Genomic DNA, 20,397 nt, shown 5'->3' with positions numbered 1-20,397 from the left:
AAAATTAACAAATATATAAATATTAGATCAAAGGTAGAAAATCAAAAAAAATTATATGTACACAGAGCTGCATTTACCCACTACAGCCCTATGCACTGCACTTGGCTGCATGGACCCCGATACATTTTCTCTCTCTACCTGCGTGTTTGACTGCACCTTGAGCACAGCAGCAGCTGCTGCAGCCTAGATGCTACTCTACTCTACACAGGACCATCTTCTTAATCCTAGCTCTACCCCTCCTTGATAAAAGCTACACTTATGTTACTGTACTGTGCTACATCATGGAGGTAATTTCACTGCAGTAAAAACAGAGATTATACAAGTATACTACTCCATGGGAAGAACACGAAATAAATAAAAAGTAATATAAAAAGAAAGCCAAAGCAAGGAAACAAAAGGCAGCCTTATTTCTCCCTCTCCTTTTCCCTCTCTCCCTTTGCCAAGATCCTTACTGCCTTGCTTCGGCTATTATATATAGCCTCCCTTCGCCTTCCATTCTAGAGAGGCAGGCAGGCTCCATGCTTGTGAGATGAAACTAGGAGGTGTGGTATGATGGTGGCGGAGCTTGTGCTGGCCGCTCTGGTCATCCTGGTCGCCTCGCTCCTAGCCCTGGTGCTGAGCCACTTCCTGCCCGTGCTCCTGAATCCCAAGGCCCCCAGGGGCAGCTTCGGATGGCCGCTCCTCGGTGAGACCCTGAGGTTCCTCAGCCCTCATGCTTCCAACATGCTGGGCAGCTTCTTGGAGGATCGCTGCTCCAGGTAATCCAGCGTTTTCTTTTTTTTTACCACCGTGCATGCACAGCAGGCACAGATCTTCATACCGCACAATTAACTATTGCGTCATTATTTCATGTGGCTGCAAAAGGTGCTGCTGCTGTCCTGTCGAACCAGCTTTATCATTCATGTTTTTTTTGCCCCTCTTGTTCTGAGAATAGTGTTGCTTCTGGTTGTGGAGAGAGAGAGAGAGGTGAGACGCTGATTAACACTGTGGTAAATGGTAAGAACATTGTTGTCTGTGATTTGCAGGTATGGGAGGGTGTTCAAGTCCCACCTGTTCTGCACCCCCACGGTGGTGTCCTGCGATCAGGACCTGAACCACTTCATCCTGCAGAACGAGGAGCGGCTGTTCCAGTGCAGCTACCCCAGGTCCATCCATGGCATCCTGGGCAAGTCCTCCATGCTGGTGGTCCTCGGCGAGGACCACAAGCGGCTCAGGAACCTGTCCCTCGCCCTCGTCACCTCCACCAAGCTCAAGTCCAGCTACCTCGGCGACGTTGAGAAGATCGCGCTGCACGTCGTCGGCGCATGGCGCCACGGCAAGAGCAATGACGACGGGAGCGGCGCCAGGGTCAAGGTAGTCGCCTTCTGTGAGGAGGCAAGAAAGGTTAGCAACTGTACTGACTGTTTGAACCAGAGTCATCTATCACTAGAGGGGCTTGGACATGAGTCCTTGAAACACGGAGAGAAAACTCTGCACATGTTACCTACACTACAGTACTACACGCATCATCATGTTGTTACTTGACTAGTTAATAGTACTTGCTGCTGCATGAATCTTTTTCCAAGGTGGCTTTGACTTACCAGGGTCAAGGAAAAATTTATCGATAAAATTTTTTTATCGGAGATTAGCGATAACCAGGATTATCGGATTTATCGGAATTCTATCAACGATAGACAAAATATTTCAGACAAAATTTGAAAAAAAAAGCTTAATTTATCTAGAAAATCACATAGATTGCATCCAAATCATTTGACTAAATAATAACACATAAATAAATTAGAATTGAAGGGGGTGGTCTAGCGGCCTGCGGACCCACGTTTTTTTGCTCGCGTGTTGGATTCGGAAATCAAAAGATACCAAATTCAAAAATTACCGATATTTTTGGCCGATAAGTAAATTTACCGGCCCTCGCCGATAAACAGGATTATCGGGTTTATCGATTTTTTTTCGGCGATAATTTTTTCACTGACCAGGGTCTTTTTCTCTTTCTTTATTTTTTTTGGGGTGTGTTCTCTTTCCTTGAGAAGCATAGTTTGCATTCAGTGTGATAGTGAAGCAGGTGCTGGGGCTGTCAACAGAGGAGCCGGTCACTGCCAGTATACTGGAGGACTTCCTTGCCTTCATGAAGGGGCTCATCTCCTTCCCTCTCTACATCCCAGGGACCTCATACGCCAAGGCTGTCCAGGTAATTAATTCAACATCTCTTTCAGTATACTTAATATGCTTGCACTAAAGATGTGTTATGAACATAACAGTGCTTCTTTTGTCTGCTGCTCCTCACTCACAGGCCAGAGAGAGGATATCAAACACTGTGAAGGGCATCATTGAGGAGAGGAGGAGTGCTGGCTCATGCAAGAAGGGTGATTTCCTTGATGTGCTCCTGGCAAGCAATGAGCTCTCTGATGAGGAGAAAGTGAGCTTTGTGCTGGACTCCCTGCTCGGAGGATACGAGACCACCTCGCTCTTGATCTCCATGGTTGTGTATTTCCTTGGGCAGTCAGCTAAAGATCTGGACCTGGTGAAGGTAACATACATCAACATGCTTTTCACTGTGATGGCACAGGGTGATTGGTACTTGGTAGTCTGGTGGACATCACTAGACTATATCTGAACATTCACTAGACTATATCTGAACATGCTATGCATGCAGAGGGAGCACGACATCATAAGATCCAGCAAAGGGAAGGAGGAATGCTTGACTTCTGACGACTACAAGAAGATGGAATATACCCAACAGGTAAGATGATCATTCAATGCATGCTATAGGATTTGTTAGTAAATATGAATGAGATTTTATTAATATTCAGACATACTTGTGTATGTGCTTGGCTATATGCGGAATTTTGAGCAGACAAAAAACTCTCTACAAATCAGTGCAAAGGGGGAAATGACCTGTGCTGTAATAATGTATGGAAATGGTGCAGTGACGCTTATGTGCATGTCCTTTCAGGTTATCAACGAGGCGCTGAGATGCGGCAACATTGTCAAGTTTGTCCACAGGAAGGCTCTCAAAGATGTCAGATACAAAGGTAACTAACCCTCCTGCACTGAGGCCTTCGTTGCAGATTCCATTTGTGCTCATCACATGATAATGGATCAGGAAGAGGGGATGGTCGCACCTTTAAACTTGATTTTTAAGCACTGTTATTCCTAGAATACATAACTTTTGATAGGCGAAGATGCTCAAAAGCAAGTGGCTCTTTCTTTTGTTCTGTTGCAGAGTATCTGATTCCATCTGGTTGGAAGGTCCTACCTGTTTTTAGTGCTGTTCATTTGAACCCCTCGCTTCATGGAAATGCCCAACAATTTCAGCCTTGTAGATGGGAGGTATGCTCTTTTCTTTTTTTCATAGAGACTCCTCAGTACTTTTGTACTTGCCATCTATATTGCTAATGGACCAATGATTCATATTTCATACCAATCAGGACATAAGGTTAGCTTTGCGATAATATGCTACTTAATTCTAAACTGAAATATACAATTACAAGTATAGAGCACCTATCAAAGGAGCTTATCTAGGAGCATTTAGAGAATCTTCTTTAAAGTATGTTCTCTAACTAATTGCTACCTTTAATTAGTGAGTGTCCACCTGTGACATAATTACTCGCAACTATTCTGGTATCTTCAGATGTCAAGCAAAGCTACCTGAGCCTGTAGTACTTGTTGTCAATGGTCCTAACCATGATTCCTCTAATTCAAAGCCAGCATTCCTGGCTTTGTTTCATTTTCTAAATTTATTTGATAATGTTGATGGCTTGATTCATGCGCATGCCTTTGCCTTATGTGATTGATGTACCAGGGCTCAAGCCAAGGGACAAGCAAGAAGTTTACGCCGTTCGGCGGTGGCCCTCGTCTCTGCCCTGGATCAGAGCTTGCCAAAGTAGAGGCTGCTTTCTTCCTCCATCACCTTGTGCTCAATTATAGGTAAAGCAAAGGAGAATATCTGTCCTACCTGAGTTGGAGATGCGTACATAAACCACTGAGCAACAAAATTGACAGCTCAAAAAAGCACATGAACATTATACAAATTTTTATAACCAACATAAGAAACTAATGCAGTGGGCACAGCGTTAAATATGGGAATCGATGAGGCAAACATGAACATGAAAGCAGAATAATGCAGCTATCAGTGCATTGATACTAGTAACACAAACTAGTGAGTAATGGCAAGAAGGTTATGACAACAACTGGCTTCTCTTATTTATGTTTTTATCGACAGGGACCACAAGTCTTAAATTAAATCTTATGTATTTCGGATCTGGAACTCTAGATCATAGCATCAGCCGACAAAACACTGTACAAACATGGTAGCATGAAGTTTTCGACAAGTAGGCTATGCAAGTTGAGTGGTACCATACAAGATAAAGAACACTGTTGTGTGATCAATGCCAAATCCGGTCTATATTAATCTTGAACCATCTCTGAATGTGACAGAAAGACTTGCCATTATTTTTCCAGAGTACTAGAATTACTAAAGTTACCGAAGAACTGTTAACTGATCATTCATTTTCGTTTCCTGAAAATTTGGCTCCTTGCAGATGGAGAATCGATGGCGATGACATTCCGATGGCATACCCGTATGTGGAGTTCCAGAGAGGTCTGCCAATAGAAATCGAGCCACTCTGCCCTGAATCTTGACTGTTCTGAAGTTCCAGTCATGGTGAGTTCATCAGTTAGAGCCCAAGAGAGGGGAAGGTGCACGGGGCATCCGTGAATAGTCAGTCAGCGAGAAATTTCATGGCGTGAGGAAACACTGAGCACTCGCTAGTAGCTAGCACGAGGCAACTGAGACTGTAATTTGCTGTACATGGTGTAGATATATTTTGTCCATGGCGATTGCTTGAGGTGGTTGGTTCACTTCACCCTGTAACATTCTCCACTGGTCCAACTACTATTCTATACGAAAACTGGGCTCCTGGGATTCAGAATGCTTTTATCATCTAAGTTTCTAAAACTCGATCAGATATCTTTAGCAACTGAGCATATTGAACTTCAAAGAGCACTGCTGTTCTCAACGCCTGTTCTTGTTCCGAACTGGGTTAGAAACTTTCACAATAGGTCGATATAGAGCAAAGGACGCCAAGATTTGTGGCGAAATTGTAAGACTTCGCATACTGGAAAGCAAAATTAACAGATTCAGAGTCCAGAGATGCCTGAAGGTTTTTGGAGAGAAAAGGTCTCTCTGGCAATCCAGAAATGAAAAAAAAAACTCAAAAAACATCATTTGGCCCATGCAGGTCTCGAACCTGCGACCTTCGCGTTATTAGCACGACGCTCTAACCAACTGAGCTAATAGGCCGTTTTGAATGTTGTCTATTATACTATTTTTCATTGTCTTGATGTGCAGATGACATAACATTCCGCTGCTTAGGGAAAACAATCTTTCATTCGAATCAAGAGCATAGTTAATATCATTTCATCCTAGTATATCATTTATTCATGGGAATGCTAATGTCAACATATGTACAAGTACACCAATTGCTGCCGACATACTCAGAGGTGTTCCACAACCACAAGCACACAAACTGGAGAGTACAGCTGCAACCATCTTATTGAACAGAAAAATAACTAAAGGAACATCCGTATCAGAGGAATTCCATTTTAACATTGTCTAGAGCGGAGCAAGTCATCTAGCCATCCGGTGACACCACTGAACTTAATGTCTTATTCTTGTGACTTCAGGAAATCCGGCTGATTTGTGACTGATCTAACCCATGCCCATTTGTGATCATTCACATCAACAGGGTTCTTCGCCACAGCAACATCTTCCAACGGTATGTAACTGTAGGTCCCATTTATTGGACCAGGTACAAAGCCAGTAAACCCAGCCATGACCCCATGGATTGCTGAATGCGCCAGCAAGGTGCAATACACATTATCGGTAGCATTTGCCGGAACCGCTCGAATCATGTATGTAGGATCAATGTATTTCACAGTGAACAGTTCATTGGGGTGTTCTCTCTTCCACCATTTACCAAACTCAGACTTCAGCCAGAGGCCTACATCAAGGGACACAATGTTGCCTGACTCATCCTGCTCTTGCTTCTGATCATCAGTCCGGGGAATCAATTCCTGACCAGCACCTTCAGCAACCACAACGACAGCATGCCCCTTCTGTTTTATCCTTTCATATAGAAACTCAAACAGGCCCCCGTTACCTTCCAGGTTGAAATAAACCTCTGGAATCAAGCAGCAGTCAACATCACGGCTGCTCAGAGTGGCATGAAGGGCAATGTGGCCCGTGCTCCTGCCCATAAGTTTGACAAGACCTATGCCATTGACGGCGCTAACAGCCTCCACATGTGCTGCGTTGATCGCCTGCTGAGCAATATCCACCGCAGTTTGGAAACCAAATGACCTGTCTATGATGCCAATGTCATTGTCCACAGTTTTCGGGATACCAGCAATGGATATGTTCAAACCACGGCGTTTGAACTCTTGAGAGATTGCCACGGCTCCTCTCATGGTTCCATCCCCGCCGATTGCATATATCTTTGGTAAAAAGAAAGATTTGAATGTGATCAGTTTATGACAAGCCCAGACATTTGCATGTAAGAAGAAAAACAATTGGCATGCTGAACCAACACTATTTGACCCCATTGTGAATAAAAAGTATAATAACGCGTAGCATACTTACTCTGAAGTATCGAACTAATAGGACTACTACTGATCCACATCAGATTTGTTCCGTAAGACCCGAGGACTGCTAACTAAGATTCAGAATAGATACCCATCTCAAGGAATTTTAGCATTTAAACTGTAAACAGATTGGAATAAGTCTACATGATTCCAATTTTACATTGCTTAGACCATGTTCGTAGCACCTAAAAAATGGCTACCAAATCTCACCATATATTCCTAGTTTTGTTCTTACCTGCGTATACCCGCGAGCGACGATGCCGTCGACGATCTTACTCAGATCGAAGCCGCCCCGCGTGGTCTTGAGCATGGAGCCGCCCTTCTTGTGCCAGTCGTCGACGGCGGTCGGGTCCAGCCGCAGGTGGTCCGCGTCGGCGCCGTAGAACCCTCGGTACCCCGCGGCGATGCCGAAGACGTCGCGGACGCCGTAGAGCCCGTGGAGCCCGACGACGAGCTCCCGCAGCACGGTGTTGAGCCCCGGGCAGAGCCCCCCGCAGGTGACGAGCGCGGCGCGCGCGCGCGCCGGGTCGACGGCGAGGTCCTTCCGCGGGCCCGCGCGGCGGTAGGCGACTAGCGGGGACGGCGAGGCGGATGCGAGGTCGAAGAAGGCGTAGCGGAGGGAGACGTCCCCCGGGGAGATGTAGAAGGTGGACGGCGGGTGGAAGTCGGGGCGGCTGGAGATGGGGTTCGGGATCGCCGGGGGCGGGGAGGCGAGCGCGGCGTGGAGGCGGGGCACGTCGCGGAGGGTGAGCGGCGGGAGGGTCACGGTGGTGTTGGTCGGGGCGGTGGCGTCGGCGTGGTCGCCGCCGGAGTTGGGGGCGGTGGGGTCCATGTGTCGGTGAGCGCGGTGGGTGGGGCTGCGCGGAATGGAGTGAGACGCGGGGGTTTTAATTGGGCGACGAGTGGCGGTTTCAGCGGACAGCTTGAGCTACCAGAAGCTGTGGAGGCGCGGTGTCGAGGTCCACCTCATCGGCATCGGCCGTGACTTCAAAAAAAGGGCCACGTAAACAGTGTCACGACGCGGCCTAGAACCGGGACACGGGTCGACACGTCGTGTATCCTTTTCTCTTATGCTCTCGAGCAGGGTTAACAAATACGAAGAAAATCGTTTGACATACGTGGTTTTTGATTGATTTGGTTTGGTTTGTATTTAGAAACTGAGCGTGTTTCGATCAAATATAATTTAAAATTCGAAAATTTGATGAAATTCGATTAAATTTGATAGAATTTTGACTGAATTCTTCAGTTTTCGAAGAATGCGCTGGGGTTGGTTTTCGGTCCTAGGTCCCATTTGTTAACCCGGTTTTGATGTGCCGAACTTTTTTAACGGGTGATTGGTTTAATTTTTTTTAAATATTACTTCAAATGCTCTAAAATTCAAAGTATCTTCTACACTATATATTTTTTTAAAAATTTGTCATAGCTATTTCGATAGTGATTTGAATTTTGAGAGCATTAATTTTTTTTTTCTATTTGCCAAAATAGACACAAATATTTGCAATTTTTTATTTAAAAGTATAAAAATAAATTTTGTTGAGGTGTTTGCGCCACGAAAAGTTGGTGCACGGTAGCCATGAATGCATCGACACCGCGCTCCACTTAGAGTTTTTTTTTACATTTTTTAACTTAAAAAATTAAATAAATAGCTTCCAGATGAAAAAATTTATAGGAATAGACGCCTGCCGCACTCTCAAATACTGCAGCTACTCTCATCCGCGATGAACAGTACTCAGCGCTCAATTTTCTCTCTTCATCTCATCTGTTCAAAATAGTGGTCTTCTGTTGCTGCAAAAATCTTATTTTTTTTATATGTTCCATAATCCATGTGCAACCTATTTTAATTGTATTCACTTAAAAATCATGTGTATAATTTAAACTAAAATTCTCAAAAAAAAATACTTTTATAACTTCTAAAAATTGTTAGGACATCAAATAAATTACCAAAAATTTAAAAAAATTCACTAATATTTTTCTTATATGATAGATTAATTTCTAAAATTCACCATCGATATGCTTCTATCATCGAGCATCCTCAAATTTGGCTGAACCTCCTTCACATGCACAACACAACCAAATGTACGGAAGAAATGGACTAGTGGAGTCTTGTCATACCATGCTTCGTACGATGTTTTGTCAGGGACGCTCTTGGTCACCGCATGATTCAAGATGAAGTTGGCAGTGGTCACCGCCTCACCCCATAAGCACCCTGGCATTGCCTTGGCCTTCATCATGCACTGCACCGTGGCAAACACAGTCTCATTTTGGCATTCCACCACGCCATTCTATCGCAGATAATACGACATGATGAGTTGATGATGAATACCCTCACCCACGCAGTACTCATCAAACTCCTTCACCGTGAACTCACCATCACAGTTCGTGCGGAGAGCGCCGAGCTTCTGGCCAAATCCTGCTTTTGCACGAGCTTGGAATTGCTTGATTGTTGTTGACACTTGGTCCTTCGTGGTGAGCAAGGTGAACCACTAGTAGTGACTCAAATCATCAACTAGGAGAAGAAAATATCGTTTCTCGCTTGGTGTCGGTGGCATAATGGGACCACACAAATCCCCATGTACAAACTATGGAACATGCTTGTCTCGGTAGTGTGCTTTGCTTGGGAACTTGGTGCGGCATTGCTTCCCTGTGAGGCAGTTGTCGCACATCTGCTCAACATGTTTGATGTGTGGCAGCCCACAAACCAAGTTCTTCTGAGCCAACTCCTAGAGTCCCCTGAAGCTTAGGTGACCAAATCTTGCATGCCAGCGCCAAGCAACATCTTCGTATCGCGCCAATAAGCAAATAGATCACACGATTTGCAATGTGAGTATATACAGCCTGGAGGGGGATCTCTTCACCTTCGCCAAGAGTCGATGTTGCTCATCACGAACCCCGTAGAATCCCGTCCTCGATCATGACTTGATACCTCGGCTCATCGAGTTGGCCGAGGCTAATATTGTTGGTTGTCAACCGCATATAAAGTAGACTCCTGATAGTGCACGGTGTTCACCATCCTTGTAGGCGCACAAGACGATGCCACACCATTCAATGTTCACCGTCGAGCCATCTCCGAACTGCACGATCCCCTGGATGCCGGTGTCCAGCTCAGAGAAGGCATCACGGGAGCCTAACATGTGATTTATGGCTGCAGTGTCCAGCACCCATCTTTTGTTATCATGGTCCTCCTCTTGTCCTAGCTAGGCAAAAATCAAGGCTTCATTCAGTCGAAGTGGCTCAAGGCTGCTTGGAGCATGAACTGATGCAAATTGATCAATGGTTGCCGACGCCATCAACAGGGATGTCTCATCGTTGTTGGTTTGAGTCACGTGCGGTTGCTCATGGTTTCGAGCTTGCTTCGACACTCCTTGGACCAATGACCATACTTACCGCAATTGCGACACTTGTCGGTGGGGGCTTCCTCTGGTTTTGGCGTCACGTGTTCCAGCTACATGGCCGTGCCCTATGCCCTGGCACTTGCCATGCCTGCCATTTCTCGAGCCACCTTGATCGCCACCTTGCTAGCGACAATTCATGCACGCGAGCCATTCTTCTTCAGTGAGTAGGAGACAATCGCCTTTTTGCCGTTGCCTCCAAGTTGGTAGTGCTCCTCAACAGCCCTCAGTCACCCGGTGACCTCCTCCGCTAACAGCGTGTTGAGATCTAGCAGCGTTTCGATAGAGATGGCCACTTGTGAGAGGCGATCTTGGACAACCTACAAAAACTTTCAGACGAGCTCACCATCCGTGATGTTGTCGCCAAGCACACGCAGGTTGCTTGCAAGCCCGATGATGCGCATGGAGAAGGCATCAACAGACTCACCCGGTTTGAAGGTGATTTCACCAAACTCGTGATGAAGCTTTTGCGTGTTGGCCCCCGCACGCGTTGGACACCCATACATATTGTCTTCATGGCCTCCCACGCTTCCTTCATCGTGGTCTTGACCGCTAAGGATGGCAGCATCTCCTGCGACATAGCACGAAGAATTGCCAAGAGCGCTAGCCAATCTTCTCGATAGTTGCCGTCGCCAAGTTCGATCACCTCCCAAAGCCCTTGAGCCTGGAGGTTCACCCTCATCACTAGTGACCACTCTTGATGGTGCTGGTGAGCATTCGATACGTGACAATGCCATACGCTTCTCTCACCACGCGCAGCACCGCCAGCTCCCCCCAGCCCTGTTGGCCTGACGGTCCCAGTTCTGGACATTGCCAAGCCGAGGAGGGGATTTTGACCCGACACGCGTTGGGGAGCTCGAGGACTCGACCGAGTGGATGGACATGTTACCAGGAAAGCTTACTTAAGCTCTGATGCCAATTGTTAGCGATCAGGAACTCATATCACTCACCAATCGCTCCCCCCTCTCTCTGACGCACTTCTGCTCATTGCTGAAAAGATGGGCTACAATATCTGAACTTCAGCAGTTTCAGAGACCGAGTATTCAGAGTGTGTTTTTATGCTGCAAGGCTGCAACGTTTTCTCATATCTTTATTACTTAAATAGACTGCAAACAAGTAGTGGCCAATGAGGCCGATATGTGCGCCATGATCGCCACGATCTCCATGACTCGTGCCATCCCACAAGGCAATCTTGCCGCGCATGGACCAACTGGAAGAAGGGAAAGAACAACAGACTCTGACTGACTCTAACTGAACGATACCTGACGCTACTAACAAACTAAAGCTAAATCAGCTTGAGACTCGGTCAGGAGAGAAATGGGCAAGGATTACACCCTGTCACCGTAAGGGCTTTTTTGAAGTGTGGCCCGTATCTGCGATCCAATTTCTGAGTGGGCGTTCACCTCTCTCTCAAGACAAAAATAGTGGGCCTCTCCTTCATCTAGGCAGGGTTCAAAAAATGCGTCGAAAATCCGCTCGAATATCGTGAATATCAGTCGACTCGGTGGGGTACGAATTTGAAATCCAACCAGTTTTCGTATTTGGATTCAAAAAATTCAAATCGAATTTAAAAAAATAAGAAAAATCCATAAAAACTAGAGATAATTCTAAGAGTATATGTGATTTTTTTTTAAAAAAAAATATCATTTGTATCAGGAAATATATGCTCAAATATTTGTAGTTTGAAAAAAGATGAAAAATAGAAAAGATCAAAATAGTTGAATATACAGTGCAAACGGTCCACTTTGGCCCAACTCTATGGGATAAGGGCAGAATGACAAATTTCCCCTATGTATGATATATGCATGTAAGTAGATGATATGATTAAACAAACACTAGCAAATCTCATACCATATTTTTTTTTTGATTTTTTCGATTATCCTTGAACCAATTAAATTCGATAAATGCGTTCGGTAAATTGGTAAATTCGACCAGTTTTCGATAAAATTGTTCAAAATGCGGACAATATCGATAATACGAAAAATTCGGTGGTTTTCGGTACAATTCGATCGGTTTTCGATTCAAATCGAACGGTTACCGAATGTCGATTCAATCGGATTTTTTCTCCGATTTACAAATTTGACAAAGTGAAATTTGAGAGAATTTTCACCAAATTTTGAGTGAATTTTTATTCGCAAATTTCGAAAATTCGTTGGGCAGCAATTTTTAGTGGTCGATCGATTTAAACCCTGCACCTGGGACATACGAAGAACAGAAGCCTATCCAATCCACACACATCTTCGCCTGCCGCGATGCTACTGGCATGAGCATCCGGCTCCACGGGGCCTCCAAGCCCGCCACCGCCATGGCCACCGCCGCGCTCTCCCTCCCACCAATCCCCTGTCGAATCCCTCCTTCCGCCCCACCCTCCGTCTCCCTGAAGCGGCTCTGCAAGGAAGGCAACCTGCGGGAAGCCCTCCACCTGCTCACCGCCCGGGCGCCGGGGCAGGGGCGGACCCCTCCTCGAGAGCACTACGGCTGGGTGCTCGACCTCGTCGCCGCCAGGAGGGCCTCCGCGGAGGGCAGGCAGATCCACGCGTACGCCCTGGCCACCGGTTCTTTGGACGAAGACGATGACGGGTTTCTTGCGACCAAGCTGGTGTTCATGTATGGCAGGTGCGGGTGCGTGGACGACGCGCGGCGCCTGTTCAACGGAATGCCCGCGCGGACCGTGTTCTCCTGGAATGCGCTCGTCGGGGCGTACCTCTTGTCCGGGAGCGCCGGAGAGGCCATGCGGGTCTACCGGGCCATGCGGGCGTCGGCGGCGCCGGGGGTGACGCCCGACGGGTGCACGCTCGCGTCGGTGCTCAAGGCGTGCGGGGTGGAGGGGGACGGGCGCTGCGGGCTCGAGGTGCATGGGCTGGCGGTGAAGAGCGGGCTTGACAGGAGCACCCTTGTGGCCAATGCGCTCATCGGGATGTATGCCAAGTGCGGCATGCTGGATTCAGCGTTGCGGGTGTTTGAGTGGCTGCACGACGGGAGGGATATTGCGTCCTGGAACTCGGTTATAACTGGCTGTGTGCAGAACGGGAGGATCATGGAAGCTCTGGGACTGTTTCGAGGGATGCAGAGCGCCGGATTTGGTATGAATTCTTACACGGCTGTCGGGTTGCTGCAAGTTTGTGCAGAGCTAACTCTGCTGAGTCTGGGCAGGGAGTTACATGCAGCACTTCTCAAATGTGGCAGCGAGTTCAATATTCAGTGCAATGCTTTGCTTGTCATGTATGCGAAATGTGGCCGGGTGGATAGTGCTCTTAGAGTATTCCGTCAGATTGATGAGAAAGACTGCATATCATGGAATTCGATGCTCTCCTGTTATGTGCAAAACTGTTTATATGCTGAGGCCATCGAGTTTTTCAGTGAAATGCTTCAACATGGTTTTCAGCCTGATCACGCCTGTGTTGTAAGCTTGTCCTCTGCATTGGGACATTTGGGTAGGCTAAACAATGGCAGAGAGGTTCATGCGTATGCCATAAAGCAGATGCTTCATACTGATTTGCAGGTTGGGAATACGTTGATGGACATGTACATAAAGTGTGATTCCATAGAGTGTTCTGCACGAGTATTTGAAAGCTTGAGTATTAGAGATCACATATCATGGACAACCATCCTTGCTTGTTTTGCTCAGAGTTCTCGGCATTTAGAAGCACTGGGAATGTTTAGAGAAGTGCAGAAAAAAGGGATTAAGGTGGATTCTATGATGATTGGAAGCATTTTAGAAACATGTAGTGGTTTGAAAAGCATCCCACTGCTAAAGCAAGTGCATTCTTATGCTATTAGAAATGGGTTGCTTGATTTGATACTGAAGAATAGAATGATAGATATATATGGGGAGTGCGGAGAGGTTTGTCATTCACTAAATATATTTCAGAGGGTAGAGAACAAGGACATCGTTACTTGGACTAGTATGATAAACTGCTGTGCAAATAATGGGATGCTAAATGAAGCTGTTTCCCTATTTGCTGAGATGCAAAAGGCTAATATTCAACCTGATTCTGTAGCACTAGTAAGTATTTTGGTGGCTATTTCTTGTTTGTCATCCTTGACAAAAGGAAAACAAGTTCATGGCTTTCTTATCAGAAGGAACTTTCCTATGGAAGGTCCTGTGGTTAGTTCCCTCGTGGACATGTATTCTGGTTGCGGAAGCATGAACTACGCTCTCAGAGTATTCGATGGGGCGAAATTTAAAGATGTGGTTCTTTGGACAGCAATGATTAATGCTACTGGGATGCATGGACATGGCAAGCAAGCCATAGATCTTTTTGAGAAAATGCTACAGACCGGTCTAGCTCCTGATCATGTTTCTTTTCTTGCTCTGCTGCATGCTTGTAGTCATTCGAAGCTTGTCGATGAAGGTAAATATTATCTGGATATGATGACGAACAAGTACAGGCTAAAACCATGGCAGGAGCACTACGCCTGTGTGGTTGATATTCTTGGCCGCTCAGGCCGGACTGAGGAGGCTTACAAGTTCATCAAGTCTATTCCTATGGAACCAAAATCTGTGGTGTGGTGTGCACTCCTTGGGGCATGTCGTGTCCACAAGAACCATGAGCTTGCTGTGGTTGCAGCCAATAAGCTTCTTGAGCTGGAACCAGACAACCCAGGCAATTATATTCTTGTATCAAATGTTTTCGCTGAGATGGGCAAGTGGAACAATGTCAGGGGGGTTAGAGCCAGGATGACAGAACGGGGGTTGAGAAAAGATCCGGCATGCAGCTGGATTGAGATTGGGAATAATGTCCACACTTTCACCGCAAGAGACCACTCTCATAGAGACTCAGAGGCAATCCATTCCAAGCTTGCCGAAATAACAGAAAAACTGAGGAAAGAAGGCGGGTATGCTGAGGACACAAGGTTTGTTCTTCATGATGTGAGCGAAGAAGAGAAGATAGATATGTTGCATAAACATAGTGAGAGGCTCGCAATAGCATTGGGCTTGATCAGCACTAGTCCAGGTACACCTCTTAGGATAGCCAAGAACCTCAGGGTGTGTGGCGACTGCCACGAGTTCACGAAGCTAGTATCCAAACTGTTTGAAAGGGAGATCGTGGTCCGAGATGCCAACAGATTCCATCATTTCAGTAGTGGTTCTTGTTCTTGTGGAGACTTCTGGTGAATGTGACTTAAACCATACAACTACAGAACATTCGTATCCTGTTGGCTGAGAGAACACACCAGAGACCAGAGTCAAGATTAATGAATTGGGTAAGCATGGTTAAGACCAGAAATGGTCTGTCCTGCCAAGTGCTGAAGATGCAGCATGCACTTCTGATCTGCAGAGGCAGCAACAGAGAAAGAAACCACTCGTCATTAGCAGTTCAGTAGGGCTGTTTCCTAAAGGATTGAGGCAATGCAATGTAACTGATTCTCCTTTTTCTTTCAGTCTTTAATATAGTTAGCTTCTGTTCATAAAGTTGTGAGGTCAATAGTTTCTGGATACCATACCAGCAAAAGAACTACTCCTTGTAATTTTTTTTTTTGAACCAAAATGGATTAGCTGTATTTGTCTGGCCATCCCAAGTGAACCAAAAGAGGCAACTTGGTGGCTGTCACTGGATACTATGGGGGCGGCCTTGCCATGATCGCCATCGTGAAATTGGGATGGCCAGACGAACAATGAATATGGCAGAACTACTGGTGAACTGGATGGAATCTTCTCCTATCTAATTGCGCCATATTGGTGGCGAGACCAGACCAAGAAATAGTCTGACATTTTACCGAATATATAGAGATTTAATTGATGATAACAAAACAATATCATTATTTTAACATATATTCGTTCTTAAAAAAGGACCATCGAGGGACAAAATGTAAATAAATCCACATCTAGTGTAGTCTTTAATTATTCTGGACGACTCCCAATGCGATCCACGAAGAGCACCAGCTACAATGCACCATCCTCCATCCCCTGTATAGTCCTCAAACTCCTCCTGACGGAGCAACATAGGTTTTAGGTAAGTATGAGTACATATCGTACTTTGTAAATTATTATAAAAATACAAATAGAGCTTGAACACAAGAATAAGGCCAACAGAGGTATATTTGCATAAAAATATAATTTATTTAAAAATAGTAATTAGAAGCGAGTAATTAAATATGAACAATAAAACAAGAGCCTCGATTCTAACCGTCTTGATTTAACCACGGGTTTCAACCACCCGACCAAACCAAAGGTTCCAATCACCCTTCCATAACCAAGTGAAATCTAATCATGTGAGGGTTCCTATCACGTTCCAAAAGTGCCAATTACGAAATTAAGCATGCATAATCATCATCTCATGTGTTTATATGTATTTGTCTATTAAATTTAGTTAAAAGTGTTTTAAAAGTGATTAGGGATGGTCTAGAGCTCATTAAGAAAGCCCAAATAACTTGGAGAGAATGAAGAAAGGAAACAGGGAAGACTTAGGAAAATTTTGGCAAAAGAAACTCCCTCATGATCTGACCGGGGTCACCTGCGGTCTGACCACCAGGTGCGCTGCCACGTGGGCTGCCCACGATCTGACCGCCCCAGCTTGCGGTCTGATCGCCAAAACACAGAGACTCAGATTAAGTAGATCGATCACTTTCTTTTTTTTTTCTCTCCCTCTCACTTTTCTCTCACTCTCCCTCTCTCCACCCAACCCTAGAGAGAGAAAGAGAGCTTTACTCGGCGCATTGAAGGCTGGAGATCGAAGGTGGGAATCTTCCCAAGCTTCCGGAGGACTTCCCCTAGTATTTCCCCTCTTTTCCTTGCCGGTAAAGCGTTCCTCGGGCGTTTCTTCCTTTGCGAGCTTCACCACCACTTTGGGAGTTGATCCGCGAATCAGAGCCTCCCCGAAGCATTCCAATCTAACAGAAAGTTTCCATAAGCTGAGGTGGACTTTCCCCTACCATTGCCCCCTAATTTCCGAGCTCCAATCGATCCTCATATCATTCGGTCCAAACCCAACCCTAGCCTAGATCCTCATCGTGGAGCTTTTCAAGTTTTGATCGGTGAATGTTGTCCAACTCACTTTAGGAGCACTCCACTAGTCCCATAGAGTATTTTGGTACCCTTCATCGTCGAAGGTTTCACCAGAGTCCTTGCCGGTGACCCTGCAAAGACGTTGCCGGCAAGGTCTGGTGGTCTGACCGCCGCTAAGGCCGCTCTAACCGCCAGTTGGGAACGAAGAATCCGAGTTGAAAACTTATACAGGAGTCTGATCGTCACTAGGGCCGGTATGATTGTTGGTGGGCGATCTGACCGCCACCATGCATACGGTCAGATCATTAGAGGCTAAAACTCTCTGCTAGCCACCGGTCAGACTGCCACCTCTATGTCGGTCTGATCGCCTGTCTGTTAAAGATAGGTATACTTAGATTACCTTGTCCGGGGTTTCAAACTTAGGTTACCTTGCCAGCCTGTCCAGTGGTGTTAGGGTACCTTTTACCCTAGAGGATATTCCTGGGGTAGGTCAGGAGAAGAGCCCAGGTGTTGTAGACTGCTTTCATCATTTAAGCACCGTACGTCGGTGCAGTTAGCTTTAGCACTTTTCATACTTACTACATGCTGTATTATGGGAGCAACAAGCCAAATACCTTTGTAGATGTGGCCTTTTGGCGTGCGAGTCGATGGTGTCGTGGGTATAATAGGCTTGTAGGGGCATCTAGTTTGCTCCAGGAGTAGTTATGGATGACCCCCGTACCTATCGATGCATGATCAAATGGTTGAGGCTTATTGGGAAAGGTTGACACGAGTACCTCCTCGCGTGGGCCTATGTGTACACATGAGCCATATGGTCCTCAAGTCATGTAGGTGAAGGAGTACACTGCTGCAGGGTGTAAAAATAATTCGAATTGCCGCACTCTCGGTCATGAGCATGCTTCTGTCCATTTGCATCGGTTGTAGGGTTATGAATGTGAAATGGTGGTATGGATGGTATGTTGGGAAATATTGATGACTGGCTATTGATGTATTACTATGATTTCATTTACATTTATGTGTAAGTTGGTAGTTAAAGGTTTGGAAGAGTATGTTGGTTAAGTTTAGATGCTCACACATAAGTGTCTAGGTTGCGGAAGCATATGTTTTAGTCAACCTTGTAACCTTTTTTCTTGCTAATAGCCCAATGCATAATCCTTAGAGTCGGGTTATTTATATGTACGCTATATGAATTAAGTCTTGCGAGTACCTTTGTACTTATCTGCTCTACAAGTTTTGCAGGTGAGGAAGAAGCGGTGTTTAGCTACTTCACGTCTGTCGATGCTAGCGGCGAGAATGAGTAGGCAACTGCTCGGAGATCGCGCTTTTAGGGTGGATCCTAAGGGCATACAACTTCACCCATCTTTTGCTGTTTTTAGCTTTTGTTTCTGCTACGTAGTTTCTCTTTTTTGCTAGGAGTTGATTAATTTTAGTATCCTCCTAGATCTTTTTTTACTGTAAATTGTTAAACTTATAAATGCTTAAGAACTTGTAATATAATTTAATTACTCGCTCTTTATTAAGCTTAGTTGTAATTACTTATGTTGAAAAGGCATGTGTTGCGATCTTAGGTACAAAACACGTGCCGGGACTACCGGGATGATATTCTGGTTAATCATTGAAGTTGTGATTATGTAAATGATTAATTTGATGATTAACTAGAATATTATTTGGACGGTCCCCCACAACTGGTATCAGAGCCTACTTTAATGAAGTAGCCTAAAAACACTTAGAATGTGGGTTAGTAAAGTGTCAAATATACTAAGCAACCCACTAAAGTTTCTTTGATGCCTCCTCATGATTAATAGATATGAACTTGCCATATTATACCCCTAAGTGTAATGCATTGTTGTGTGCGACGCTTATGTCGTTAAGTTTCGTATGTGGTGTTTCTTTTCATGAATCATGTTGCATTGACGAAAAAGGTAAGGAACGCATCCCGATGGCGGTAAATATCGGAGGCTCAACTAGTGCGAGGTAGGGGCCTGGTGTGTCCCGTATGGTGATGGTACGAGAAATGAATACGTTAGCAATAATGTATGAGCATCCACCAGACGATGGTAGATATGGTCGTCTATCCATGTGGCGATTACAAGGGGTGTCCTGTAAGATGATGGTACAGGACGTGAATACGTTGGCAACAACATATGAAACGATGCTTGTGCAACTCGCACCGTACGCACAAGAAATAAAAGGTAGTGCGAAGGGTGATGATTGAAAACTATTGTATGTATGAATGCATGTGATCTTGATGTTGTTGCGAAGAGACGCGTACGAGCAAGAAATGTGTAGATAGGAATCAAGCATACTTTTATTTTATATAGCTCATATGCATGCATTTTTCCAAATACACAGTGTTATGGGTCCAAGTAAATGATGTCCGACTAATGCTATTATACTAAGTCAGAATTTGACTTTTCCCTCTTCATTTTATCGTGACAACAAGATGAGAACCCGCCAAAATCCCAGAGACCTTCCTAAGGGTTCCAATGAGAACAACCCTCCACCACCTCCACTGCTGAGTATGGCGGATGTTCTGATGCAGATCGAACAAAACTGCAGATGACGCTCCTTGAGGCTCTCGTACGCAACACGAATGTCATATTGGGAATGAATTGGCTTGCCAAGAATAAAACCGTTATTGATTGTGCTCGTAGGACTGTCACTCTTAATGACATGTCCGACACCCAAGTCCATTTGAAGTTTAAGGAGATCCATCCTTGCTTTTATGCCCTGAATGTCATCTTAGCCACGGATCTTCTGAGTATCCCGGTCATTTGCGAATTTCCCAAGGTCTTCTCAGAAGAATTGCCAGGAATGCCATCTGACAGAGCTGAAGAATTCTCTATTGATCTTTTGCCCGGAACAACCCCAATTTTAAAGAGGTTTTACTGGATGTCTCTCAATGAGTTGGCAGAGTTGAAGAAGCAGATTTAGGAGTTGCTTGCAAAGGGATTTATTCGTCCGAGCTCCTCACCTTGAGGATGCCCGATGCTCTTTGTGAAGAAGAAGGATGGTACTCTGTGGATGTGTGTTGATTACCGTCCGCTGAATGAAGTCACTGTCAAGAACAAGTATCCAATCCCTAGGATTGGTATCCTGTTTGACCAACTGACCGGTGCTCGAGTTTTCTCGAAGATTGACTTGAGATTAGGCTACCATCAAATCAATGTCCGATCAGAGGATATTCCAAGGACGATATTCTCGACTCATTACGGGCTCTATGAGTTTATCATCATGTCCTTTGGCTTGACGAATGCCCTATTATTCTTCATTTATTTAATGAACATTGTGTTTATGGAGGAACTTGACAAGTTTGTTGTGGTTTTCATCGACGAGAAAGAGCATGCAGAGCGCCTCCGTGTTGTACTTGGCCACCTTCGAGATCACCAACTATATGCCAAGTTCAGCAAGGGCGAAATC

The 20,397-nt window shown here is 45.4% G+C and overlaps 3 protein-coding genes and 1 non-coding gene across 4 annotated transcripts; 2 read left to right on the top strand and 2 right to left on the bottom strand.

The window, feature by feature from the left end:
• The first annotated feature begins 512 nt into the window (after window positions 1-512).
• On the top strand, window positions 513-4,928 carry LOC133923541 (cytochrome P450 724B1-like). Its single transcript, XM_062368824.1, has 9 exons — window positions 513-758; window positions 1,026-1,383; window positions 2,033-2,185; window positions 2,288-2,524; window positions 2,651-2,737; window positions 2,951-3,029; window positions 3,221-3,327; window positions 3,800-3,924; window positions 4,539-4,928. Exons 1-9 carry the CDS (start codon window positions 550-552, stop codon window positions 4,636-4,638), a joined length of 1,455 nt encoding a protein of 484 aa, XP_062224808.1. The 5' UTR covers window positions 513-549; the 3' UTR covers window positions 4,639-4,928.
• A 297-nt stretch (window positions 4,929-5,225) lies between these two features.
• On the bottom strand, window positions 5,226-5,299 carry TRNAI-AAU (transfer RNA isoleucine (anticodon AAU)). Its single transcript has one exon. It is a non-coding gene; the product is annotated as a tRNA-Ile (tRNA).
• A 108-nt stretch (window positions 5,300-5,407) lies between these two features.
• Window positions 5,408-7,552, bottom strand: LOC133924396 (ATP-dependent 6-phosphofructokinase 2-like). The gene is made up of 2 exons (XM_062369901.1): window positions 6,875-7,552; window positions 5,408-6,492 (listed from the first exon to the last, which is right to left on the bottom strand). The coding sequence occupies exons 1-2, from the start codon at window positions 7,469-7,471 to the stop codon at window positions 5,665-5,667; spliced, it is 1,425 nt and encodes a 474-aa protein (XP_062225885.1). The 5' UTR covers window positions 7,472-7,552; the 3' UTR covers window positions 5,408-5,664.
• A 4,711-nt stretch (window positions 7,553-12,263) lies between these two features.
• LOC133924394 (pentatricopeptide repeat-containing protein At3g63370, chloroplastic-like) lies at window positions 12,264-15,710 on the top strand. The gene has a single exon (XM_062369900.1). It carries the CDS (start codon window positions 12,292-12,294, stop codon window positions 15,145-15,147), a length of 2,856 nt encoding a protein of 951 aa, XP_062225884.1. The 5' UTR covers window positions 12,264-12,291; the 3' UTR covers window positions 15,148-15,710.
• The last annotated feature ends 4,687 nt before the right edge of the window (window positions 15,711-20,397 follow it).

Source organism: Phragmites australis, chromosome 7 (assembly GCF_958298935.1).
Source record: "Phragmites australis chromosome 7, lpPhrAust1.1, whole genome shotgun sequence".
Lineage (NCBI taxonomy): Eukaryota > Viridiplantae > Streptophyta > Magnoliopsida > Poales > Poaceae > Phragmites > Phragmites australis.
This window is presented reverse-complemented; position numbering and strand designations above follow the sequence as displayed.

What these genes read in the sequence shown, in the direction of transcription:
- LOC133923541 (XM_062368824.1), top strand. Translation starts at nt 550, where the DNA reads ATGATGGTGGCGGAGCTTGTGCTGGCCGCTCTGGTCATCCTGGTCGCC. An exon ending in CATACGCCAAGGCTGTCCAG is followed by an intron (nt 2,186 to 2,287) that starts GTAATTAATTCA and finishes CCTCACTCACAG; the next exon opens with GCCAGAGAGAGGATATCAAA. An exon ending in CAAAGATGTCAGATACAAAG is followed by an intron (nt 3,030 to 3,220) that starts GTAACTAACCCT and finishes GTTCTGTTGCAG; the next exon opens with AGTATCTGATTCCATCTGGT.
- LOC133924396 (XM_062369901.1), bottom strand. Translation starts at nt 7,471, where the DNA reads ATGGACCCCACCGCCCCCAACTCCGGCGGCGACCACGCCGACGCCACC. An exon ending in TCGCTCGCGGGTATACGCAG is followed by an intron (nt 6,493 to 6,874) that starts GTAAGAACAAAA and finishes TTTTTACCAAAG; the next exon opens with ATATATGCAATCGGCGGGGA.
- LOC133924394 (XM_062369900.1), top strand. Translation starts at nt 12,292, where the DNA reads ATGAGCATCCGGCTCCACGGGGCCTCCAAGCCCGCCACCGCCATGGCC.